Here is a 24439-nt window from a genome sequence, read left to right on the forward strand (position 1 = left end):
CTCTTTTATATCTCAAATATAGATCAATAAATTCTAAAGGATAATTTTAAATATGGTTGAAAGAAGAATAACAACAACAGCAACAATTAACACTAATAATATTAATTAATTAATAATTATTCTAGTCATAATAAATATTGACATCTGACAGTATAAGTCTTCTAATTTTGCTTTTATTCTTCAAGATAGTTTTGGTTACTCATACCCCTTTGCATCTCCATGCATATTTTAGAAATAGCTTTTTAATTTCCACAACATTTTATGATGAAATTTTTATCAGAACTGAATTAAATATATCAATCAATTTAGGAAGAATCTGCCTTTTTAGAATATTTAGTCTCCACTTCTTAAACATGTAGTGTCCCTTCACTGATTTAGGTTTTCTCTGTGTTTATAGTTTATATGTTTACAGTTCTTTGTGTAGCAATCCTGCACACATTTCGGGAGGTTTTCTTCCCCCTTGGTATTTGATGGTTTGATGCTATTTTAAATGGTATTGTTAAGGGTTTTTTTTTGTGTGTGTGTGGCTGAAATATATAGATATAATAGATTTAGGGGTACTGATTTGTTTAGCACTAATCAAGAGATGGGAATACCAGACCACCTGACCTGCCTCTTGAGAAACCTATATGCAGGTCAGGAAGCAACAGTTAGAACTGGACATGGAACAACAGACTGGTTCCAAATAGGAAAAGGTGTATGTCAAGACTGTATATTGTCTCCCTGCTTATTTAATTTATATGCAGAGTACATCATGAGAAACGCTGGGCTGGAAGAAACATAAGCTGGAATCAAGATTGCTGGGAGAAATATCAATAACCTCAGATATGCAGATGACACCACCCTTATGGCAGAAAGTGAAGAGGAACTAAAAACCCGCTTGATGAAAGTGAAAGAGGAGAGTGAAAAAGTTGGCTTAAAGCTCAACATTCAGAAAACGAAGATCATGGCATCTGGTCCCATCACTTCATGGCAAATAGATGGGGAAACAGTGGAAACAGTGTCAGACTTTATTTTGGGGGGCTCCAAAATCATTGCAGATGGTGACTGCAGCCATGAAATTAAAAGACGCTTACTCCTTGGAAGAAAAGTTATGACCAACCTAGATACCATATTCAAAAGCAGGGATATTACTTTGCCAACTAAGGTCCATCTAGTCAAGGCTATGGTTTTTCCAGTAGTCATGTATGGATGTGAGAGTTGGACTGTGAAGAAGGCTGAGCCCCGAAGAATTGATGCTTTTGAACTGTGGTGTTGGAGAAGATTCTTGAGAGTCCCCTGGACTGCAAGGAGATCCAACCAGTCCATTCTGAAGGAGATCAGCCCTGGGTGTTCTTTGGAAGAAATGATGCTAAAGCTGAAATTCCAGTACTTTGGCCACCTCATACGAAGAGTTGACTCATTGGAAAAGACTGATGCTGGGAGGGATTAGGGGCAGGAGGAAAAGGGGACAACAGAGGATGAGATGGCTGGATGGCATCACTGACTCAATGAACATGAGTTTGAGTGAACTCAGGAAGTTGGTAATGGACAGGGAGGCCTGGCATGCTGCAATTCATGGGGTCACAAAGAGTTGGACACGACTGAGTGACTGAACTGAACGGAACGGATTCATTGTAATAGTTTACCTGTTCACTGTTGAGGGACAGAGGTTCTAAACAAAATAGCATTTCTACCTTTAAAATCTTATATTTTTTGCTTCTTTTTCTTGTTTTCTTACATTTTTGATGAATTCTAGTACAAAATTAAATAGAAATGGCAATACTGGTTATCTTTATCTGATTCTGGACTTCAAGAGAAAAGCTTTCAATATGTCACCATTATGTACGATGTTAGCAGTAGGTTTTTGTGGATATTGCTTGTCACATTATGGAAGTTCCATTCTATTCCTACTTTTATAAGAGTTTTTATTATTGTGTTAAATTTTTATCAACTTTTAAATTTCTGCATTTTTTGAGAATATTCTATAAGCTTTATTTTTTGTTCTGTCAATTAGTTAATTATATTAACTATTTTTACAATTTAAATCAATCTTGCATTCCTAGAAAAAATTATTTAGTCATGACACATTATCCTACTGTTTATATCACTGACTTTGATTTGCTATGATTTTCTTCAGGATTTTTGAATCATTGTTCATGATAAACAATTTTCCCATGTTAATGTAAACTAATTACATTAAATTATCATTTTTATTTTTAATGCCTTTGTCATGTGATAAGATCAAGGTCATGCTGGCATCATAAAATGATTTCTATTTCTCTAAGAGAGTTTCTCTAAGTTTGTTTTTATTTTTTCCTTAAATGGTAGAATTTAACATTGAATCTATCTGGGTCTAGAATGTCCTTTGTAAAATGATTTAATTATTTAATTTCCTTACTACTCAGGAAATGTAGAATTACTCAGGTTTTCTATTAATTCTTGTGCCTGTTTTGGTAAATTATATTTGACATATTGTGACTTCTCTTTGTCAGAAATTTTGGAAAATGCTTCTAGTGATCACAACTTATGTATAACGTCAAAATGATTAGATGTAATAACATATGAGTGATATTAATCTTCTTATTTACTCATATTTAACACTTTCTGGCACTTTTTCTCAATTTTATTTTATTTTTATTAATTTTTATTGGAGTATAGTTGATATACAATGTTGTGTTATTTTCTTCTGTACAGCACGTTCAATCAGTTATACATATATCCACTCTTTTTTAGATTATTTTCCCAAACAGGTCATTAAAGAGCGTTAAGCAGAGTTCCCTGTGCCATCCATAGGTTCTTATTAGTTATCTATTTTATATATAGTAGTGTGTATATATCAATCCCAGTCTTCCAGTTTATCCCTCCTTCCCAACTTTCCCCCTTGGTAACCATAAGTTTATTTTCTGCATTTATTTATGACTCTTTCAAAGTAAAAATTAACAATCATTGAAAGTTGCCCTAAATAGCATAAATCTTCCATCAGACTTTCAGCTGCTGTAACTATACACATACATAACTGGCTTTAAATATCTTCAATTAATTAACAAATATATATTGTGGCATGTTAAAATAGACCCTTTCCAATCATAAAATCATCTAGGCAATTCACTATATAAGTCACAAAGCCAAGATTTTAAAAATATAGGGAAATTACAGATTACTTAAATTAACTACATCGTTTTTCAGATAAGGAAACTGAGGCTCAGAGATGCTAAGTGGCTTATCCAAGGTTATACAACCCATCAATGACAGAGCTGGCATTAACAATCCAGGTCTCTCCTGGTTCTTGCTCTGGCAGTTTCTCCACCACATCATGCTAGCATTCAAACTACACACCCTATTTGGCATTAAGAATGACTGAACAGCACCCTAGAGCCTGAGAGCCGCGACTACTAAAGCCTGTATGCCCAAAGCCTGTTGCTCCACAAGAGAAGCCACCTCAGTGAGGAGCCTCTGTGCACTGCAATGAAGAGCAGCCGCCACTCACCTCAACTAGAGAAAGGCTGCGTGTAGCAAGGAAGACCCAGCACAGTCAACAATCAATTCGTAAAACAACAACAACAAAAGAACGACTGAACATGTTGAAATTTGAAATAACTTTTCAAGACCCCTTGATTACATTTAAAAAGATAAAACAGGACCCACGTCATAGTAGTTAACATTTTAAAGCTTCATTTTGTGTCTTTTTTATCACTTTGAATTTTCAGGGACTATCTTCTAGCCTACATTATGTTTCAGATGCCACTTCTCCTTGTACAAACACAACAGCTCCCGAGAATCTGCCTGTAGACTTCCTACTACTCCACTTTAACTGCCCTTCTACTGTCACCATGTACCCTCCCAATGCTGCTAAAATTAAACTATACTTCCCAAAACCAAAGTAGAACAATGTTTTGATTATATATCAAGTATACTTTAAGTGCTTGGTGGTCAGGGATGATAAATGTATTTGTACCATGTACGTGTGCATGTGTGTGTGCTAAGTCACTTCAGTTGTGTCTGACTCCTTGTGACCCTATGGACTGTAGCCCGCAAGACTCTTCTGTCCATGGGGACTCTTCAGGTAAGAATACTTGAGTGGGTTGCCATGCCCTCCTCCAGGGCATCTTTACAACCCAGGGATCGAACCTGTATCTCTTATGTCTTCTGCACTGGCAGGCAAGTTCTTTATCACTAGTGCCACCTGGGAAGCTCCACCATATATATATGTATGTGTGTGTATATATATAATGTTTCATAATATATATATTACATATAATTTGTATTTATATTGTATATATTTATCTTATCTCATACAATATAAAGAGCATTTAATAAATACATTATTGACTAAAAGACTGATACTGTGTTTTCGATAGACCAGTGGTATGAATATGAGTTAAGGAGATACTGCACCCAAGTTCAGCTAACAGCTTGGCCACTTATTACCTGTGTGAACAAGTTGCTTAACTTTTCTGGGTCTCAGTTTCCTCATCTGTAAAACAAAGTTAATAATAGCATCCACACAGAGTTGTTCTGAAAATTAGATGAGATAATCTATTAGCACATTGCCTGGCACATAATAAGTGCTCAGAAAATACTAGCTTGATGCGATTATATCAATACTTTTATTAACTACTAGTACTCTTGCCATTTGCCATAATTCCTCCTGTCCTTGTCCTAAGTGGTTTGGAAAACTCTCCAAATCTGAGGGTTCAATGAACCTCTTCTTTTTGATGAGAAATGTATCTGCTACATAAATAGTAACTCATCCAAATCCCATTAACCGTAGGTAATTTTATTTAATAATCATATTTTAAAATCTGGACAAGTAAATAAATGGCAAGGCAATTTTTATTAAATCCTGTTTTCTCAATGGCTATTTGGAATACAGCATTCATATGCAAGCCCCAAGAATATTGAGTAACAGATAAAATAAATAATGATTATAGCGCAAACCACATTCTGATTCCAACTTACATGGAGCAAGTACAGCTCCATGTAAGAATTACAAGAGCCAAAAAGTAACATGCTTATTAACTGTGGCTTACTCAGCTATATACATAGAGCTTAACAGATCACGTGAATGTTTCCATATTCTCCGGTAAGCTAATGGTTCCTTAGAGCCCAGTTCTTATAACCCCTAAAGAATTTCAAGATTTGCCTGAAAAAATACATTTCCATGACTATGACTGAACACAAATGTGGAAAGCTCACTGAAAGCAAACCATCCTGGAAGACAGGAAATGGTCATTGTTTTCCAAGAAAGGCAAGACACTTCTGCACAAAGGAAATCAAACTGGTTTTAGGAGCTTAATCTCAAGTCCCCCACATAAACCTGCAAGTGTCATATGGATGGACCCTATGTCTCACCTCACACATGGGAACATACTGGAACAAGAATATGGTCACTTATCATTGAAGGTAAAAGACATGTTATTCAACACTGCCATATAAATGCATCCAGAGAGGTGTATTCCCTCCTTTTTTCAAATTCATTTTATTTTTAAGGTATTCAGAGATCTAGAGGGATTCTGGACTTGTAACTGGCAAGTTATAAGCCTCCAGAAAAACCTGTCAAAAGACTCAGATCTAAAATGCTGTTTCCTAGATATACAGTGTTTTCTGCAGCCGGGCTCAGTGAAACTTTCACTAGCAAAGTCTCTGCTACCTCTTCAGCAAAACAAAGCATACTAATTGTTTTACTGACATTTTTAAGTCTTGGAAACAAAATGTTGTTCTTGGGGCTAGTCTAAGAGTAAGAGATAAAAAATATTGGTTCAAGTTCCAGTTGGTTACTTTAACCAGGAGTAGGCAAGGTGGGGAGACCTAACCTTGCGCAACCACTGCAGAGAGCTGATGTCTAGTCAATGGAAATGGAAGTGAAAGTGTTAATTGTTCAGCTGTGTCCAACTTTTTGTGACCCCATGTACTGTATAGTATGCCAGGATCCTCTGTCCATGGTATTCTCCAGGCAAGAATATTGGAGGGAGTAGCCACTCCCCTCTCCAGGGGATCTTCCTAACCCAGGGATCAAACCCAGGTCTCCTGCACTGCAGGCATATTTTTTACCATCTGAGCCACCTGGTCAATGGAACTGAGTGCTATTACATATGTAAAGCAATAGAGACCAATATAAGGTCTTTGTAAAAAAAATTACTGAATTTAAAATTCATTTTGAATGGCTTTGCTTCAATAGTCAAACTTGCAGGGGAGCAGAGCAGACATAAGTATTTTGATGGAGACTCACTATTGTACAGCTCTTATAATCCATGCCGAAAGTCCTTTAGTGGTACAACCCTCTCTGAATGAAGTCCCAAAGGGTTGAACCCATATTAAAAATCTCTAATATGAGAAGATTTACAGCAAGGTTACAATGTAATTAACCTGAGTTATCTTTCAAAACTCTTGCTGATATATATTCTGTCACTTCAGACTATGCTTACACTCTGGTTTTTTAAATTAGCAAAGAAGGAGGTTTTCATATTCATTCTAACTTAAAGGATAAAGGAATGTTTGCATAAAAAGAGTTGGCCAATACTTTCTATTATTTTCTAGTATTATTCTTATAACTATATTCTTACAGCTGTTTTTTTAAATGGCTACTCTGTATGGCAAAACCTTACTCTGTCCACTGCAGAAAAGTTTGTGATTTTTATTTAAGGATCATGGTGATTCCCTTCATTTGTTTGGAGGGGGGAAAAAAAAGTAAAAGCAGAGCTATTATTCTGTGTTTATAACAAGTCTATTACCACAGCAACGACCGTGATGTCACAAACCCTACACCAAGGGCCAGATTCTGTCTCCGAGGGGGGAAGGGCAGCTTAGCCTCAGAAATCGGTTGAAATTGGATGGAAATATGCAGCCAAAGAGAGGTCAAAGCTTGTGGTAATCACTAAGACATGAGGAGTTCCCCTTCTCAGAAGAAAAGGGGTGCAGGAACAGAAAAGCAGTCCCCGAGGCCCAGAAATAAGCTACCCCCCCCCCCACTTCTGTCTGCAGCTGTGCAAAAGCAGAGTGGAAATCCAAGCGAGTGTGGTATCACTGTGTTCCCGATCACGAGAATTCCACTGGGCCCACTGGCTGCCAAACGTGGATGAGATCCAGTGGTGAGCCTGCCTGAGCACATGAAACACTCTCTGGAACTAGTGCCTGACCAGATGTAGCCTTCTGGTACCTCGGAGCAGAAGCAACTTGCCTCATGATGGCAAGACTTTAAAACCAAGCTGGGGTTTTACTACTATTACTAGGTCACCCAGGCTCACAGAACCACAGATGCTTAGAGCTAGAGAACTTATCAAGTCTCCCAATAGATGTGGGCTTGAAAAAAATAACCTTCTGCAGAAAAAAGTTGTATCCCCTGTCATTAAAGGAATCTGAAGTGGCATATTAACAAGTATTCCTATTCTGATACAGTCTAGGGAAATTCTATATAAATATGCTGAAATGGCAACTTTATATTAAAAAGAATATTGAATTAGGAATCAGAAGACTTTAGTACTAGACTCAAGTACTTGGAAGCCACGTGACCTTGAGAAAGCCACTTAACTATCTGAGCTTCAGTTCTTTACTTAATGATATCTCAAATGCTATTTCTTGGGGTTATTATTAAGATCAAAGTAAATAAAATAATAAATTTGAATGAGTTTCATAACTACAGGATTTAATATGAACATAAGGTATCGTGAGCATTTTCACACAGCTAGTTTGCAGTATAACAGGAATAATCTGAACGCTAGTAGTTATTTTCATTCCAGGAATCCAGAGTACACATACAGTGCTCATCTTCCCTATCCTGAGAGGTAGACACTTGCTTGATACAGTCAACTCTAAATTATTCAGGGCCTGATTATCAAGGGGCCACTTTCTTTCAGCCATTGTATGATTAGTTTCCCTCAGAAATGCCACATTAACCTATATATGGTGAGAAAATTGACAGTGAGTGTCCCTCAACTTATCTTGAATAATAACTCTGGTAAAAGTTTTAGCAAAAGAAGAACTGAAATGATTAACTAGATAGGAGTTTTCGGATAACTGGTGAACTTTACACTTATCTACGGATAAGGACTCAAACCACTGTCACAAAGGCTATGGTCGTGGTCAAAAAGGTTCAGACTAACTCAAACAAGATCCTCGCACTTTCTCAGTGAACAACAGAGTAGCCTGTACTATTTATGTATGTGCAGTAGGAATTTGGATATGTCATTCATTCATTTATTCAACAGACCCTGGTGGACAACTATTATGTGACAGAGCTCACCACATTCCCTGAAAACCCTGCTGTTTTCCTAACCTGTCACTGTCCCTTCCTTATGATGTAACAGACAGCACTTTAACAAAGCTCATAGCCTGACTCTTAGAAACTCTATTCACCTTCCTGTTATCACGAGACTTTTGCCAATCTTACCCTAATGCAAGGGTCAGCAAGCTGTTTTCCCTGAGCCAAACCCTGTTTGCTGCTCTTTTTGTAAATAAAGTTTTATTAGAACACAACCAGGCCCATTTGTTTATGGCCTGTCTATCTATGGCTGATTTTCTGCTGCCGCAGCACAGTTCAGTAGCTGTGACAGGACAGGATAGCTCCAAAGCCTTAAATACTATCTGGCCATTGACAAAGCTTTCCGACCCCTGCACTAGATAACATAAGTCAAAATTCATCTCTCCTGTAAGTTTCTGCTTAGGGAATAATAGAGTAAGCTCCTTGAAAGCAGAGAACTTTGTGTACCTTTGTCTTGTCATATGGAACCCTGGAGTAGGACTGGGTCAAGGTTTAGAGCAGATACAGAAAATTAAACATGTCCTCCCCTATATTCTGTTTTCAACAGATGAGTGTCCTAGAATTCCATGGAAGACAGCACAAAACCACTGGTGTTCAGTTACTCTGGCTTTTAATTCCTCAGAGTTTTTACATCTAAGACTTCCAAGGCTCAATTTTTGGCCTCTATCCTTTGCATATTTATTTCCTGATCTGATGTGGAATTAGAGTTAAATAGGAGCTGTGTGCTTGAATTCCACGTGGCTGGCTCAGCAGGAAACTCCAGGGCAGGTTTTTTGGCATGCCAAACTCATGTTAGCCTCAGCTATGCTAATTTCTAGAGCTGTTTGCTTTGCTCAAATAAACCTTGGAGGGGAATTTGCATTTGGATGCACACCTTTTTATGCACAAATTACGTGCATGATAACTCTAGGGCAGAATAAGGTCTGAAAAAAAAAAGAAAGAAAAAGAGGCATGGCATGTACCAAATGGGTTCCATGTGGCAAGCACTATGCTGGTGCTCTACCTATATTTTCTCATCTCAGGGCCACAACTATCTCAGGTGGTGAAACTGCAACCCCCATTTTATATATGTGGAAATTACATAGCTGCTCTACACTCACAGACCCAGTAAATGACAAAGTCTAGATTTGAACCCAATCTATCTGAGCCTGAAGCCCGTGTTCTTTTCACTTAGGCTCTTTTACTGGTATCCTCCTCAACATCACCACGCACTGAAGCCATTGGACATATGTCGAAACAAAGAATCCTACATTTACAAAATTAGTCAATTTTCTCTCCAGTTGTCCTATGTAAAATATATCTTTGACCCTTTAGAAGATAAATCTGGGTCCCTCTGCACCATAAAACAATCAACCAAAGAATAACAGTGGCATTACGAAGACAAACATTACATGAAACAAAAATTATGTTAGTATTTAGTAGACAAACATGATCACAAGTGATTTTGATATGTAAATGGATTTTCATGACATATGTGAGGACCTCAGTATGAAAGGACACTTTTGCTGCTAAAATGTAATAGGTCAAGTAAGAGAATATGCCCATACCATGAAGGAAAATGTTAGTAACATTTAGAAGATGGTATAAATATATCTATAATGTAAGCCCAGTAATTTATATCTTACAAACATATTCACCATTTATGGAAACATAACCAAACACCTATCTTCTCTCACCTCAAAAAAAAAAAATAATAATACAAGTGTTATCTTTAGTGAGTTATGATAAGTACTGCTATCAAAATTCATTATTTATCATTGCTTAATTCAACATACAGAAAAATAACCAGCACAGCAATTAAGCATTCTAGCAAAATTCTAACATTTTACAACAAGCCAGATACAATATTACTGAACTTCTTTCTCCATGTGGAACATAACTGTAACCTAACCTGCAATAGAACATCATGCTCAGCCTATTGCCATCTAGCTTAATACACTGGCATCTAATTTTCTGGAAATATACAAGAACTGATTACATTTTCATCCAAGTAAAATTTGAATCTCCATTTTTCAAAAAGCTCTTAAAGAAAGCTTTCCAGGAATTAGAAACAACTCTGTACAAGATGAGTAACCTGGGTTGTTTCTTAAGTGGATTTAGAAGAAAGGCGCACTGGGGAACAAGCCTGCCACACACGCTTTATAAATGGCCCCTTCCTTTGGGAAACGCACCAGGGAGACGTGGTCCTCATTGCACCACACCAAAGAGCTCAACCAACGTTCCCTTTTTTTCTTGTTAACCGATCAGTATATATATATTTTTTTAATTAATTTATCCTTTTTAATTTTAAATAGATTTCAGAGAAGGAAAATAACTTTTTTTGTAGCCAGGGGTAGGAAAATTTATTGTCAGTTGAAGGTCGACAGCCTAAGCAGTAGTAGATTGGGGGTATTTGCTTAATAAAGTAATGTTCTTCAAATGATACATACACTCACATGTCTTAGCTGCAATGTCCCTAAAACAGTGTTTTCCAAAATAAACTTAAGCATTTAATAATTATCATAGGGTAGTTTAAACAACTTTCTGTAAATTATTATCACTGGAAACCCCAGTAGTGACTTACCTGCTGGCGGCTTTATGAAAGGTGGCGGAATTAAAGGTACAATAATGGGCACATTGCCATGATCCTTCGACCCTGCAGGTGAGTCACTGAGTCCATTTCCTGTGGCAAGCCCTGAATAGCCTGTGCTTATATTGTATGGTGAAATAACACTGTCCTCAGGTAATTTGGGTTTTGGCAAAGAATTTTCTGTAAAAGAAAAAAAAATCATTCAATATGTTGAAGAGACTTACTTTCCTTACAACCACATTTTCTCAAGTAAAATGGCTATGGAATAAAATTTTTTTTCTTGCCAATCTTTAAACACTTTACCAGAACTTAATCCTGAACCTTTCTCAGCTGTGTTACCATAAATTTCTCACGGGTTCCTTTATAATTTGCTCCACCATGATAGCTAATATCTCTACTGTATCGTAGTGATGAATTTTCACACTGTAAAAGCCCATAGAAAATTGAGAGGCAATTAACCTTTTACATGTACAAAGTGATATATGGCAGGTATCGCTCTCTGGCTACCAAAGGAGAAGCTTAAAAAGTGGCCCCCTACCATGGTAACCAGGTCCTGATATATTATAAAGGTGAGTGGTAATATACTCAAAAGAACCAATGAGAAAGAAGCTGATGATTAGGAAAAAAGAACACAAACTGTTATTTCACAGGGTAGACTCATTAACCCATTAATAGCCATTTAAAATTAACAAAAATGGGGCTTCCTTGTGACTCAGTGGTAAAGAATTCGCCTACTAATGCAGGAGACATGGGTTCGATCCACGGTCCAGGAAGATCCCACATGCCTTGGGGCAACTAAACGCATGCGCCACAACTACTGAGCCTGTGCTCTAGAGCTCAGGAACCACAACTATTGAGTCCATGTATTGGCCGCAACTTGAGAAAAGCCCACACACAGCAACGAAGATACAGCACAGTCAAAAATAAATAAATAAAATAATTTTTACAAATTAACAGAAATGATCATAAAGAAAACTTCTAATGATATGAACTTGGTGAATTTTATCCTCACATATGAACCATTAAAAAAATAAAACACTCAACCATGGAAAACAACTTTTTCCCTTCAGCAGCATATCATGGCATTCTCTCCAAGTTCCCCAGAGGCAAAGATTATTACCTAGACCAAGTATTAAATGAGCTATTAGTTTATAGACTAAAACTCATGACTTGCATTTTTCATTTACAGTGAAATTGTTATTATCTCTGTGACATGATATGTACAATTTCATAGCAAGCTTAACATAAAATTTGTCACGTACGTTCAATTCCACATGCCCGCAGGACAGCTCATTTACATTTCGTTGCTTGGCATATAAGAAGGAAAAGCACTATCTTAGAGACTGGAAATACAGTGCATGAACAGGTAGTGTATGCCAAAAGATTTTGAATGCAATGAAAATACAGATCAAATTGCCAATGATATCACACAATTAGTTTAGCCCACATTTTATTCAAGTTCCCCAAATGGATATTACTTTATGGATATTCACATATTCCTCTTCTTTTCTTTGATGAACAAATCTTCAATCCATATTTAGGTTAATCAATTCAGTACGCAGAGCAACACCCACCAAGGGTTCTAGGCTTCCCTCATGGGGTATCTGGCATTGCTACCCACCGGGAGAATCAGTGTTAATTCAACTCTGCCAAGCCTCTAATTTCTACTCTCTGGCCAGGCTTCGATGATAATTCCTAAAGAATAATATAGGATCCAATCATCTACTACTCTCTTACTTTTCTTCTTACCCTATCCAAGGCTGTGGGGATAAGGTGAACACTTCAAACAGAAAATAGAAGTAGGGCTCTCCTTTAGAATTCTCACCTAAAACTGGGGGGCAAGAAGAGAAATTACCAAATTAACCATGATTGTCTCTTGCAGTCTGAAACTTTAAACCTAACATTTCACTAAACAGAAAGCACCAGTCCTTAACAATTGATATATCAAAGGGTTTAGGAAAGTAGAAGTTAGCAAACGCTGTCCCTTTCTCTACCTTTGTGAGCAGGACCGCAGTGCTTAGGATCCCGAGCACTGTCTAGCTAGCCCTCCCATTGCTGGAAGGAAATTAAGCTGTGACTGTTTTTGTTTTATGTTGTGCTCTTATATTCTGCTTATGGGAAAGCACTCCTGGGGATGTACATTTAAATCAACTATTGGCATAATCAACAAAATGAGTCCCAGAGCAACTCAATTCTGGCAGGTTGAGATAGTTAATCCTTGTTTGCATGAACAAAGGGACATTAAATGTCATTACCTTTGAGAACAGAAATGTGCTGCCGGCTCTCTCCATCTGTAGGATAGCTCCTGAATTCAATATCTTCACCGTCTTTCAATTCAACCTTATCATAGCCATACCAGCCAAGGAGTTCATTCATAGTGTTTTCTGCAAAGTTCTGAAAGAAAAGCATAGGCTGCTTACGTATATAATCAGTAACTATTTGAAAAAGAATGCATACATTGAATTCTATTAGTACCACCCCGTGTTCTGCCAGCCTCGCCCTTCCTTCCTTAGAGTCATGTTCATTTTTCAAATCACGTTTGAAAACTGTCATGCATTTAAATCTCAGGATGACGCATCCAATTATGACAGGCCTTCAGACATTTGCAATTTAAAGATAATAAGAAAAAAGGCATTTGTCAGTTTTGCTTAAGAATAGGAAGTCATATTTTGGCATATCCTTCTGCAAAGTCTGTATCTTGAACTAATACGAAAATATTGAAAGGTAAAAGCACGAAAACAGCTAAGAAGAGATTTTGAAACTGAAAACAATCGAGCATTTTGTGGCTCAGATTAATTTAAATTAGAATTGCCTTCTAACTCAGGTGTTGTTTCTTAACATAACTCTGATCTCAGATAAAGCACAATCTCAGCAAAGAAATAATTCCTCGACTGTCAACCACTACCATCCAGGAAGCTGAATAGGCTACAAGGGTTTTCCTTTTTAATTTTACCTTTTGTAACAGTAGTCTTTAAACAGCAAAGCATAATTTCCTTTACGAATTCCATTAGTGACAGATTCTTTCCCCATGAAATCAAAGGTCACTATGATTGTCTTCTGACAAATAACATAAAAGCGCCAAATAACTTTAAGGTTACTAGTCAGCTCAGATTTTGGATAACACATGAAAACACTTTATGAACTATAAATCAATCTATAATCAGCCTTCTGTATCTGCAGGTTCCTTATCCACAGATTCAAGTTACTCCTGTGGAAAATATTTAGGAAAAAAATTTTCAGAAATTTCCAAAAAGCAAAACTTGACTTTGTCATGCAGGCAACTATTTATATGGCACTTATATTGTACTTACAACTCTTTACCTAGCATTTACATTATATTAGGTATTATAAATAATCTAGAGATGAGTTAAAGTATATTGTAGGGATATGCATAGGTTATATGAAAATACTACACCATTTCACACAAGGGACTTGAGTACTGAAGAATCTGGTATTCCAGTGTGGAGGTGGGATGCCCTGAAACCAATCCCCTGTGGATTTGGAGGGACAACTCTATAAATGTAAGGTATTATTATTGTTGTTAGTATAGATGTCAAGCTGTGGAAATAATGGGTAAATAATAGTTGAACAAATTTAAAGCTTATACTACCAGGTGACTATTTTTAATGAACTTAACAAATGCTAGGTCTTAATTCTTGTGTGTGCCTTAAAGTATCTCTATCTGAGAAACACAGAGTAGAGAAGGGATTACCCGGGGCTGAGGGGTGGCAGAAATGAGGAGACTCGTTAAAGGGTATACCACGGTGATATATGATACGGTGATTGTAGCTAAGAACACTATCTTACACTTGAATGTTGCTGAGAGAGTTGACTCTACATCTTTTCACTGTAAAAAAGGTAACTCTGTTACAGGATAGACGTGGTAGCTAATACTGTGGTTGTAGTCATTTTACAATATATAAATGTATCAAACCAACACATTGTACACCTGAAACTTATGCAATGTTTTCTGTCAATTATATCTCAATAAAACTGGGAAAATTAATAGAAGGAAGAATCCTATATCATAGAGTAAGAGCTTAATAAATGTTTGCTGGATGAATTTTTTTCAGTTCAGTTCAGCCGTGTCAGACTCTTTGCAACCCCATGAACTGCAGCACGCCAGGCCTCCCTGTCCATCACCAACTCCCAGAGTCCACCCAAACTCATGTCCATCGAGTCGGTGATGCCATCCAGCCATCTCATCCTCTGTCGTCCCCCTCTCCTCCTACCCCCAATCCCTCCCAGCATCAGGGTCTTTTCCAATGAGTCAACTCTTCGCATGAGGTGGCCAAAGTAGTGGAGTTTCAGCTTCAACATCAGTCCTTCCAATGAACACCCAAGACTGATCTCCTTTAGGATGGACTGGTTGGATCTCCTTGCAGTCCAAGGGACTCTCAAGAGTCTTCTCCAGCACCACAGTTCAAAAGCATCAATTCTTCGGTGCTCAGCTTTCTTCACAGTCCAACTCTCACATCAATATGTGACCGCTGGAAAAACCATAGCGTTGACTAGACGGACCTTAATTTTTTTAAGGCATCTAAAATTTTTAAGGCATCTTTATCAGTCAAGACAGCCTGAGCACCCCAGATGGAGTTAGAAAAACTATATATTTTAACCTACTCTGTGACTCAAAGAATCTTTTCTCATTCTCCCTAGAAGTTGTCATTTCTGAATTACACTGGGATGTATAGTTTATACCTGAAACAAAGTACCCAGGCTTAACCACCATGTGCACAGCCTCAACATGCAAGTTCCATGTTCTTTTGAATTTCACTTTAGATTTCAGCAGAGTTGCATAAAAAAGAAAGGATATTACACTATTACACACACACACACACACACACACACACACACACACACACAAAACCCCTGGCATTTCAAACCACCTACATGATGCTAGACTTTTTTCTTTTTGCTTTAGTACCCACTTGAGCTCAGAGCTCCAAATGGGTCAATCTGTGATGGTATAATGCACAAGCAATTTTTTAAAAATCTAGACAGATTGATTCAGTGTTACCATCCACAAGGCCAACAGTCAGCCATATCAAGCTTTAGTGAGGCATTTATTCTCTCTGATGGCTGGTCATGTCCACATTAAATAGACATTCCTTTCATGAATGTGCAAAGATGATATGATCGATATGTATAATAAGCTCAGCAACTTCTGGAATACCACTGAGGAGGATTCAGCTAAACACTGCACTACTCCATCAAAAGACATTCCTAATTGAATGAGGTGTCAGTCTTCCCTAGCTCTCAATTTCTTTCACTGAGCTGAGTGCCTGACTGGAGAACGACCATCCTAGGCACTCAAATAGAGGTCTTCCATCAGGGCTCTGGCAGCAGAGACCTCAAGGATAACGATTATACCTTGCATTAAAAAACAAACCAACTACAAAACCCCCACAATCCCCAACAGTGTTAAAAGCCAAGTTCAAGCCATCCTACTGGTACTGACTGTATACTGTCTGCCTGAATCTCTAAGAGAAATGAGCCAAAAAGATAACTGCTGGCCACCATATCTAATTTTCTAGGCCATTTGTATCCTGGGCGCCTCTCGCTGGTTGTGTCTAACCTCTGAAGTGACACAGAAGCTACAGATGCATCATTCATGGAGCAACCTCCCAGTCAAAGGATACAGATTTGTTTGTTTCAGTCCAGCTGCAAATCCATTCAGCCTTTCAGAACCAATCCCAAGGATGGGATCCAGAAGTTTCAAACATTTGGGTAAAAACTGAAATTGCAACTGGATTATTGATACCAAATTTGTGTTATTTGGGCACCTTAACTGCATCACTCAGTTTATGGTTTGTGCTGAAAACTCAGAGGCCTCATGGAACAATCAATATGAACAAGATCTACTTCATGATTTTTGAGTTACTATAAATGTCAGTGAAAATAAACTCCAAGCGTTTCCTTTCTTATCACTGAAAATAAAAAGAAACACCTTAATGTTTAGATATATGATTACAAAAGCAGAAAACAAAAGGTTTATAAAGCCTTGAGCCACAAATCTCAAACCTTTCATAAAAAAGGAACAAGATAAAAGAGAAAACAAACACCAAGGTTTCTTGTATTTATACTACATGAAGGTATTACCTATACAGAGGTATTAGCTCTGTCTTGTATACTATACTATACTATACTAAGAAACTGAAGAACCCCAAGGAATAAATAATTTTTAACTTGATTTAGAATTAAAACTTAGAATTTGATGCTAGACATCACGTGGGCTCATTATGGTGCTAAACCAAAGGAAATGAAATGGATTTTTGCAGTAACCATCCAAGAAACATAACATATTCTGAGAAGTGAGTTTAATGTTTATGGTCCATAAGGGTTTTCAAGTTTTTCTACCAGAAAATTGAGGTGATAAGAGTTCAGTGCAGAGAGATTTTTGAGGTAAGGATGTTCCATAAAAGGTCAGGCTACTGTACTGATAGAAATTGTAAAGTTGGTTTCCCCCAAAATCTTCACCCAGAATTTCTCATGGAGACTTAACAGCAGGAAACTTGAGTACAGTCTCTAACATCCCTTCCAGCACTAAGATTCTGTGAAATCAAAGAACTACTTACACATGAAATAAAATACATTTCACAAAGAAATATCATAATTACAGTTATCACACATCATAAATTTCACTGAACAGCCACTATCTCAAATATTTTATCATTGTTCCCATACACCATCAAAAGTGCCAGAATTTCAATATTCTGGCACCCAAAACACATTTTGCAGACTGCCTCTCGCCCTTGGAAGTGACACAAAAATCCTCTCTCATACCATGTGGTCCAATTTGGGTTTGGAAAATAGGTCACTATAATTACAATGATAATGTCTAACACTCTTATAGCACTTGACAGTGTTTCCACATCCTTTAACTCTCTTGTTTCTTTCAACAACCCTGCGAGTTAGGTGTTTGGTTTCCACAGTAAACTTTTGGTGAACCTCTGTGACATCCTCATTTTACAACAGAAAATTGGAACATACAGAAGGTAAACAGCAGGCATGAGAGATCACCTAGTAAAGTCAGAACAAAATTACAGATCTTCTGATTCTTATACCAGGACTCTTTCTACTATAAATTCTGTTCAGTCCAATGTGTCAGCAACTCCAAAATAACTACTTCCTTGGTCCAACAAAGGACTGCAAAGAAATCATATTACAGGATGTCAATTTCACATACAAAGAGCTTTCCAACCAGGACATATCTACTTATGGTAAACTTATTTTCTGATTTGGTCACTGATCTCTACTCTCCTTAATTATCTGTACTGTTGGAATAGTGGTTCTTAAAATTCACAATTAAAAGTTAATCTTCTCATTTGACAACTTTTTGACATCACATCTGACTCTAATGGCTTTGCACTTTTAATACTTTATCCCCATACCCTTCTCCCTTTCAGATCCCCCTCTCTCATTTCCAGGGTTTCTAAAGAAAGAAGAAAATTCTAACATTTAGTCTGAAAGCATGATCTTTTCCTAGAATTTAAAAAAAAGGTGGAAATAATAAATAGTAGAAAGATGGGAAAGTTTACTTTTCCTCATTCCTCTGAGTTCTTTCTACGCTGGCAAAATTTACTTTTGTTGGAATTTAATTCCCAGGACATTCATTAGACATTCTCCTTACTCAACTAGAAATACTGTATGCATGTCAAAGTTCAATCTAAATGGTTTTTAACTGAACATTTTACCAGGTAAACAATGAAGACTTGACTTCAAGTCATTTTGAAAATCACAGTTAATTACAAAAATCTCAAAATACCTCTAAAATGAAAGTACATCAAGGTCTTCAAAGAGGACTAATGATTTTATTTTGAACATACCAATCCAACTTTAAAATATAGGGTGGGCATCACTGATTTCTTTCATCTCAGGCCTTACATAACTGAATGTCGATTTGTTTTCAACTTGGTATCCTACCCAAGAAAGCAGAAAGTTTTCGGAAAGCTCCCAATCATTCATTCAAATGAGAGAAAAGCCACGTTCTCCCTCTTCTCACAAATATAATTTCCATTTCACTCCAAGTCCTATATCCCTTTCCAGTGCTAGTAAAATATATCCTCTATCCCAAACACACTGTAAGTTATATGAGGGCAGAAACTTTTTATTTCATTTTATGCCTCATCCAGCACAATGCCCAGCACTTAGGAGCTAATCAATAAATGTGGATACATGTGGATACATCCACAAATATTTTTTTAAATGTGTAAATATAGAAATATGATTTTTCCACAGTTTTCTAATGTGTAAATATAGAAACAATTCAGGACACATGATTCTTAAAAATGTGTGAAAGTTTAAAAAATTATAACATCTAATGTTAATGAACATCCTCAAACTATTAGGAATTCAAGTTGATTCATTTTTTAAAAAAGGTAACTTGACTGTATGCAATAAAAGTTGAAGAATTTACACACCCTTTGATTCAGCAATTTTATTTATTTCTAGGTATAAACTATTCTAAGGAAATATGTGCAAAACAATGTATGTTCAGTGTTGTTTTCTTAGAAATAAACTAAATACAATCAGAATTTGGTTAAATAAATATAGCTTAGTCATAAAATTACCAAAACGGAATACTATTTTGCCACTAAAATATTCTGTGGATAAATTTTTACTGCCATGGAAAACTGTTAACACTATATTAAGTTCAAAAAGGAAGGTTAGTACACTATACGACCATTTTTAAAAAATGTATCATACATTAAAAAGAACATGGAAAGAATACATCAAAATGTTGACAGTAATTGTGTCTGGGTGGGAAAATTATAGCCTTTGTTTTTCTTTTTTGCTATTTGTATTGCTTATTCTGCTATCTCTGTCATGCCTATGAATTATTTTATAAAAATAAAAAAATAGTTTTAATTAAAAATTAACACATGGTCTTCCCACAGACAACCATGTCAGTCATATTCATAGTCTTAATGACAGTAAAAAGGATCCATCAATTACATTACTTAACTTTAAAACATTCTGACACACATTATCCAAGAAAGTAGAGCATATGAGAAATACTTTCAAAGGAAAAGGAAACCCCCAGTCCTGAACAATTTACAAGGCAGGGAAAGAAATGCTAGTATCTCTGCCAGTTAAGGTTATGAATAATAGAATGATGGTTATTTTTGGAAAATATTTTATCTCTCTTTTCACCTCCATGGGTTCTGACTGAGTTGAAAAGTAGATTTCTATTAAGCATCATTCGACTCGCTAATTAAGATTTTTAAAGGGTTGGGGATGACAGAGGATGAGATGGTTGGATGGCATCACCGACTTGATGGACATGAGGTTGAGTAAGCTCTGGGAGTTGGTGATGGACAGGGAACCCTGGCGTGCTGCAGTTCATGGGGTCACAAAGAGTCGGACCTGACTAAGCAACTGAACTGAACTGAACTGAAAGGGCTCGGGGGAGGAAACTGCAGAAGAGAGGCAATTTCTTCTATAGGAAGTAGGAATTAAACTTAATTAGAAATCAGTTTCTAGCTCTATCTATCCCCCAGATCTGAAAGTTAAAAAAAAAAAAAAAAAGTAACATCCAATGTTAACAAGCACTCTCAGACTGTTGGGAATTCAAGTTGGTTCAACTTGAAGTCATCTCTCTTAACACAGATCTAATGGATCAGTTTCATTTTAAAGGTTTTACCAAGAAGGAGGTAAAATTTAAGTGGTGGAAAAGAAATGTCTACAGACTACAAAGTGCCTCCACGCTTATGACTTCACAGGATCAGAAGGCATCTTAAGGAAAAGCCACTCCCACAGACGTCTCATTAGAGAATCATTCACATGGATGTCATGAAGAGCTGCCAGACTCATACTCTGTATGCAGACTGCACCCATTGACCCTGTTGTTTGGCCCTGAACCACACACAGATTCTTGGCCTGAAATCCTTTGAAGAAGGTCACTGAGCTCCATTTGGGTCACTTTGCAGCATTGTTCTCAGCCACAACCCAAGGATTATAACACGGTTCTAAGGGCAGGCGATGCATCAGAACACTAAAGTCCAGCTCCGACCTGGAGCAGGCCTGAGGAGAAAGTCTTGCTCTCTTACTGACACAGTCTCAATGGGAAGGTTGTATAATTGTCACATGAAACCAAAATGTGTGTGTTTCCACATGTAAAAATCTATGTTGCTTCACTGTCTTGTTGTGACATGGAGTAGACAATGATGTCCCCATGTTTTAATCTGTAGCCAGGACATCAAATATCCTAAAAAGGTCAAACAAATGTGTGAAATTGTGGAGGCCAGCCCTTGGGCTAACACTTTGGCGGGCATAGCAGGTGTGCAGCTGTGGGCAGCTGTGTCCTATCACAGCTGCAGCACTGGCTTCAAAATCACCAAGACTTGTGACATTGTTTTCCTGTCCATGCAAAAGCCACTGGCTTTAAAGCAGGAGTTCCACAGACGTTTAGTTATATAGGAGATATTAACACCCATCAGTCTACAGATTCAAAAATATGCATTCAGCAAATTTCACCCACCTCAGGCTTTCATGTTTGTTTACATGTTTCAATTGGCACCATCAAAAACAAAGTTGCTTTTTTTTTTTTCCATTCTACCCTGGAATATCTCTTTTCTTTCAGGAAAATATTCAATAATCTTATTAGCTTAAGAGTGTAAATGTGGCTGACTTCCCATTCTGCAAAAGGAAGTTTCAGACTTCTGAGATTTTTAAAGGATCCACCTTCTACTACTTCTAATAATTTTTTCAAAAGAAAAAGTATAAAGACTCAATAAAAAGAATACTTCCTTAGAAGATATAAAAAGTCTGGTCACCCTAGCAAGATAGTCTATTTCCCTGAACTCTCCATTTTCAAACAGTCACTTGTGGTGTGTATTCACTGATATTTGCCCTTTTTGAGGCCCTGTTTTTTGACTTTCCTTTAAAAACTCTGTTACCTCTTGGTTTCTATGAGTCTGTCTTTCACACAAGGAGAGTAGAGCTTGGCTTCTCAGAGCAGTGCTTGGCAAGCACAGAGGCAGGAAACGCAGAAGGGAATGAGTCTGTCAGACTCATTTTCTTCTAGTTCAAATGTTTATTTCAGATTCGGGAGGAAGTGGAGTGGTTCCTTTCCATTTCCTCCTCTCTGGAACCTGTGAGTTGTGTAAGGCTTAGAGAGTCTTGCTCTACCACACATCATCCTCACAGGTTCACAGATGGAGAAAGAGACTCTTCAGAAAATTCCAGGTTTGAACAGAGCAGGATTCATAGCTCTCTCTGCCCTCCCAGGAACTTCTCTTATGGGTTGAGACTAGAGCCTTGAGCAGGACAACTGAGAGCAATGCAGAGGACAAGGCCAGTGGGCTAGGGAACATCCTATACCAGCTCCCAAGGGGCCAGGGCCACGTCCCATCTGACATAAGTTCCCAGCCCTGCCGCACAGCACACCCCAGACCACTTCTTAGCCAGGGAGGTCTGCCATAATTTGTGAATGTCACAGTGAGATCTGGTCCCAAGCCCACTTCCTAGGTTCCTGAGACTTACTGTTTCTGACATCAGGATGGAGTTTCAGGAGCAAAACTTAAAATATACCTGTTTTAGTAATGAGCTGGTTTCAACCTTAAACATGCTGACTTTTCCAATCCATATTCTGATATCACTGTTTTATTTTATGACAAGCTATTTAAATCACCACACTCACAAGCTCAACTCTGCAACTTGCTTTATCGTCTATGCAATTGACACAGGTCATTTTTAATGCCAAATGGAGACCATCAGAAACTAAACTAGAAAATCTTATGGTGGGTTTACTACTAAACTCTAACAGATGTGCCTGACTCTAACATTAGGACTGAAGCATAATTTTAGGTACAAATTACTTATTAAGAATATTTATAGACAGAGAACTTCTTCAGCAAAGAACCTAAGACATCTAACACAGCTTATCCTGTAGCTGAGCAATTGATAAGGAAGCCAAACATTGTAAATGCATTAATTTTGGTTTGTTTAGGAAAGTTTCCAGGGCAGAGTGCATGATCTAATCACATTGGTTTTGTCAAAGTTTTAGAAGATGAAAATCTGACTCCTTATCTCTACTCATAGCTTAGACCTTTTTGAGCTGTATTACTGTTTGCTAGTCACTAATCATGTTCATGCTCACCAAGATCTCTGCATATAAAATATATACTCTTAAGTGCAACTATATTTACACTTACTCATATATTTACATTTACACATCCAATATTACATCTAGTTTCTATATTATGTTCTGGATGAACTCCTGAAACAAATTAACACTTCCATATGTCAAATTTCCTCCTAAGGGCCACTTATGATTCATGTGAGCTAACAATATATTGAAGGCATATTACATTAATACAATCATCACAATATTCACTTTAGAAACCGAAAGTACTCAACATATAAATTGAATTGCCATCTGATTGTTTAAAATTCCCTCCATTGGTCACTAACTAAACAAGGCAGACTGATTGTAAGTACAGTAATGTAACAAGTCTTTTTAATTAAGAAAAACCAGGATGAAGTGAGGGAAAGGAAAGATAACGAAACATAGTAAAGATCATAACAAGACAAACATTTCTACTTGAAGATATTTTCACTAGAGGACACTAAAGGCAAGCTATGCCAAATCATGTACTTTTCACACACAAAATTATATTGTATCAAATTTAAATTTGTTACAACTGCCATGTACATTATACCAGTGATAAGGAAAATGTAACTCAATATCTGATCTAGTGAAACAGCAACCAACATTAGCTTCTAGCCACATGAAGGCCATCTCCAATGACATTACTGGTGTCAGCTAAACCTCTGCCAGTTTGTCTTCTCCGTCCATTTTTAAATAAATGTGTGACTATCTCAATTAGGAAATCTTGAAGTCTCTATGATGAGGCAGTTTGGGTGCTCATTTTCAGTGCCCTGCATTTGCTGTACTTAAAATAGACACTTGTACCAATGTCCTTTCTATTACCCCAAGGGGAAAAAAAAAATCACATACACACCAGTCCTTTTTCTTTCAGCTCACAGAGAAGCAACTTGATCCCAGCAGTGTTGAAACCTGAGTAGGTCACTGTACACCACGATAAAATTCCCTAATCCCTGAGCCAACTCTCCCTAAGGGGGGCCTCCTCCTGATCCTCCACTTCCCAGGCTGACTTTTGCATTCGCTCTCTCCTCTTTCCCCCTTTCATTTCCCCTACCTTCAAGCCTTGATACGTGATCCCCGGTGGGGGCTCAGGTTTCCGTTTTTACAGCTTAGGCCGGGCTAGCTGTATACATTCCTTTCTTTCTGCTGGGCAGTGATTACTTACCAGAGCTTAGTTTACGCTGGTCCAGATGAAAGCCGTTCAGATGAAGGCAAACACAGCCAGGCAGCTCCAGCGGCACCGATATGAAGCTGCACAAGGCCACATTGTGTTCTCGGTGACATTTTGTTACACATATTTTTACACAGGGCAATCAACTTGTTGAGTTACTCTACAATTTAGGTTTGGGGAAATGGAGAGGTAGTAATACCAGGAGGTTTGGGGAGGGGCTTTATGCATGTGGTTATTAATATTAAAAGCAGAAAATATTGATGAGTTCAAGATAACCCACCTTTTGACTTTGAGAAATCACTTTAAACATGAGAACTTTGGGCACTATTATATTAGAAGAACGCATAC

General features: G+C 37.4%; 1 protein-coding gene across 1 annotated transcript in view; it reads right to left on the minus strand.

Annotated features, from left to right (window-relative positions):
* The window catches only part of SOBP (sine oculis binding protein homolog), a 167002-nt gene that overhangs the window by 139996 nt on the left and 2567 nt on the right, over positions 1–24439 (minus strand). Inside the window, exons 2-3 of the mRNA XM_052645601.1 lie at positions 13064–13202; positions 10803–10988 (exon numbers count right to left, since the gene is read on the minus strand). Coding sequence (XP_052501561.1) covers positions 10803–10988; positions 13064–13202 — 325 coding nt within the window. The remainder of the gene's footprint in view (positions 1–10802; positions 10989–13063; positions 13203–24439) is intronic.

Source organism: Budorcas taxicolor, chromosome 9 (genome assembly GCF_023091745.1).
Source record: "Budorcas taxicolor isolate Tak-1 chromosome 9, Takin1.1, whole genome shotgun sequence".
Lineage (NCBI taxonomy): Eukaryota > Metazoa > Chordata > Mammalia > Artiodactyla > Bovidae > Budorcas > Budorcas taxicolor.